This window comes from Megalobrama amblycephala, linkage group LG17 (assembly GCF_018812025.1).
Source record: "Megalobrama amblycephala isolate DHTTF-2021 linkage group LG17, ASM1881202v1, whole genome shotgun sequence".
NCBI classification, from domain to species: domain Eukaryota; kingdom Metazoa; phylum Chordata; class Actinopteri; order Cypriniformes; family Xenocyprididae; genus Megalobrama; species Megalobrama amblycephala.
In genome coordinates, this window is record NC_063060.1 from 7,449,642 (window position 1) to 7,453,470 (window position 3,829).

At 39.6% G+C, this 3,829-nt stretch overlaps 1 protein-coding gene across 1 annotated transcript; it reads left to right on the plus strand.

Annotated features, from left to right (window-relative positions):
- The first annotated feature begins 287 nt into the window (after positions 1–287).
- neurod6b (neuronal differentiation 6b) lies at positions 288–3,050 on the plus strand. The gene is made up of 2 exons (XM_048164835.1): positions 288–437; positions 1,516–3,050. The coding sequence occupies exon 2, from the start codon at positions 1,521–1,523 to the stop codon at positions 2,475–2,477; it is 957 nt and encodes a 318-aa protein (XP_048020792.1). The 5' UTR covers positions 288–437; positions 1,516–1,520; the 3' UTR covers positions 2,478–3,050.
- Positions 3,051–3,829: the final 779 nt, after the last annotated feature.

Here is a 3,829-nt window from a genome sequence, read left to right on the forward strand (position 1 = left end):
TGATTTGCTCTTGCCTGCAGCATCCGTCGCCCTATAATCAAATACACGCTTCACTTTAAAGTCTAAATCATTTAGTCGTTTCTACACTGGTATTGCCGCAGCAGTACTGGCATTAATCTCTTTTTTTACCCGGAGTTTTTTGACGGTAAATGAGAGCCTCCCGGTGCCCATTACCGTGCGCACCAGATGATGAGAGCGGAATGAAGGTCCCTAGAGACTGCATCATGTGACCAACAAAACGTCAGTGGCAGATGGCATGGGTACCAGCGCTGGTGCCTGGCATGGGTGTCATTTCTCTGTGAAAGAGAGAGAGAGAGAGAGAGAGAGAGGGAGAGGGAGATTAAAGGAATTCTTACAGCTCCACATCAAGCACATGGGAGGCAGCTCTGAACGTCGCAAGGAATTTGAACATGCAAGCTGAACACTGAACGAAACAGGTGAGCCGTGGAAAATCAGTCTGCTTTAGAGCATCAGTTTTGGCATGCTTGTGTTATTGTTGTGCTTATTGTTAAAAAACGCTTAGCTTCAGGCTTTGCTAGCGTTATTTGTGTTGGTACAACAAGCAATGTGCCCAATGACATGGTTTTGAGCTTATCGTTCTTGCTATTTTTTAAAATTGTTGTTTGTCTGAGTAGGACAGTACAGGGAGGAACATCGCCAGTTTAACCAATTAGAAATGAGCTACAGGACTGAAATCTCTATCAGACACGACCACCACCCTCCTGAGCTGACAATAGAAGCTGTAAATCTTTGTGGAGAACAACAATTTTGAGTTCATTTCACATCTTGTTAGTCATTTGATTTGTGATCATGTTAATGGATGTTAAAATGACAAAATGTGTGTCAAGTCTGAATCAGCAGGTTATCATTTGACATCTAACATCCACACAAGATTTATCTATATGCTTAAAAATAAAAACTACAAATATCTTTCATGAGCAGAATGCGTAGATTGTAACATTTTGTGGCTGGAAACCGCCACAAAGACTGAACAAAAACAATATAAACATCACGCAGGCCTAGAGAGTGACAAACATTCATAAAACTACGTTTTTTTTAGCCTTTTATATTTGTTAATTGTTTTGAATGAAAATTTTAAAGCATAATTTATTGGGATGGCATAATTTAATCTGATTAACGTTAATGTACAAAATAGAAAATATGGGATAGATTGTAAAAATTCTTTTACTTGCCGACACTTATTTACACCGTTTAAGGATAAGTTGGTCATTTGTAAACTTATTTGTAGCAGACAAATGTCAAAGTTTAAAACATTTGAAACATTTTACATGCACGTTAGACCAGCATAGTCTAATTATGGCTTTAGCATATCAAGTAAAAAAAACAACAACAACAGCAGCTTCAAAATTCACCACAGACCATAAACAGGCCTACATGAAAACAACAACTATGAAACATTTAAATTCTTTAGTAACCCATATGGGCAGTTGGGCTTCCGGGTGATTGACATCATGACTGTTTTATTTTGTTGTTAATTTTTTTGTTGTTACACAGGGACGATGCTAACCGTACCATTTGAAGACCCAGACATGATGCGCGAGTCTCAGTTTGGTGCGACATTCACGCGTCAAGAAGACGCCCGGACACTCAATAGCGCCGAGCTCAAGGAGGCAGAGGACGACAACACGGACAGGGAAGAGGAGGAGAGAGAGGACGACGAGAACGGGCTCCCGAAGAAGAAAGGCGCGCGTAAAAAGAAATTCTCTGAGGGACGCGGCGAACGAGTCAAAATGCGCCGCCAAGAAGCGAACGCGCGCGAGCGCAGCCGCATGCACGGCCTCAATGACGCGCTCGAGAGCCTGCGCAAAGTCGTGCCGTGCTACTCGAAAACGCAAAAACTCTCCAAGATCGAGACTTTGAGGCTGGCTAAGAATTACATATGGGCTCTGTCTGAGACTCTGAGCGCGGGAAAGAGGCCCGACCTGCTCGCGTTCGTGCAGACCCTGTGCAAGGGCTTGTCGCAGCCCACCACCAACTTGGTCGCGGGTTGCTTGCAGCTGAACGCCAGAAATTTCCTCACAGATCACAACGGGGACGTGTCGTTCTCGGGGAGGCCTCATCAGTACGATTCTCTGTATCCGTATCCGAACGCTGAGATGGCCACGCCCACCGGCCTCAGCTCTGGGACCCGGGACAGCGTCAAGCCGTTCCGACCGTACAACTATTACGCGTCCTACGAGTCCTACTACGACAGCGCCTCTCCGGAGAGCAGCAGCCCTCGTTTTGACGGCCAAATGAGTCCCCCGAATAATTACAACGGGATTTTCTCGCTTAAAAAACACGAGGACCAAGTCGAGTACAGTAAGAACTGCCATTATGGGATGAGATACTGTAACGTTCCCGGCCGGGGCTCCATGTACCGCGTTTCCCCAGACAGCCATTTTCCTTATGACTTACATCCCCGCGGCCAATCGTTCCAGAGCCAGGACGAATTAAATACGGGTTTCCATAATTAAAAGCGAACATAGGGGTTGGACGCCAGATACACTAATCTGTTAATTAATTAGTGCTTGTTGCTGATTGTTTTGCTTTGTTTTTGGCACGTTTGATTTCATCATACGATGTTTGAAAAATACTGTAAAATCAATTCTATTTATTTCAGACTGCATAGTTTGCTCATGAATTGACGCAGGCTGTGGTAGGCCTATTACAATCAATTAATAAAAATAAAACAATTCTCGTCTCCTCTACTGTGGAAATGGATTTATTTGCGTGTTACATGAAACACAAAATCATGATAGCAATAATGGAACTATGCAACACAGTATAAGACGTATTATCGTGCAGACATGTAAATAACCTTATTGTGTGAATTTTATTATTTATAGACATCTGTGTCTTTGAACTATACTCACTCCTTTTGACTGATTCCGCTAAATGTCAACAAGAAAACTATTGTGATTTTGCAATGCAGTAATGTTTTTCCTATTTATTTTGTTTATTCAGAGGGAAACATCGGGTCTTGTGAATGATGTGAAGTTGAGGGGCTCATTTCGATCGGCTTGTCGAAAAATAAATCTTGAATGTGATCAACTGTGTTTGCTCTTTCTTGAGGAAGTCACCTAAAAATCAACATTAATATATAGCCATTAATACTAGACGTGTTTGAGACAACATACATTAAAATACTATTATATATATTCAGATGAATATATAAATACGGCTCCAGACTATAATCTCGACATTTGCGTCTTAAATGTATTGTTTAGGCTATCAGATTCATATCTGATGAAACAGAAAATAAAAACGAATGTAGAATGTAAAAATTAAATCGTTTAAAAAATGTGAAGAACGCTTGTTTTTTTTTGTTGTTTAAAAAAAAGAAAATAAAAAAAAGGTTGTTTAGTTTAAATATTGCTTGGTACAAGAAAAATGCATCTATGCACAACTAAATACCTTTATTAAAATGATCAGTTTATATAATTTCAATACACTTCACGAATGAGTCTGACAGCTGACAGTGTGATCGAAAAACACTTATATTTGTTGTTTGTAATCTTTTTTGCTTGTTTGTTTGTTTTTTAAGTGAGGGTTAAGCAAAAAAACTTGAAATAATAAATATTCAATTAGCAATTGTTTGGATTTGACCTTATGTTTATTCATATTTGGACATATAAGTGCTCCACTGGGGTTTCAGCATGAACACTTTGAATTCATTATGACCTTTTACAAGCTTGTTAATAATGTATGTCATCCAAATAACTACTTTAATGCAATTTATTATTATTTAGATGATTTATTTACGTACTATTGTTATTATCATCATTATTATAGATATTAGATAAAACATCTAATGAATTTACACGCT

Excerpts from the sequence above, each read along its gene's own strand:
- neurod6b (XM_048164835.1), top strand. The coding sequence starts at position 1,521 with ATGCTAACCGTACCATTTGAAGACCCAGACATGATGCGCGAGTCTCAG.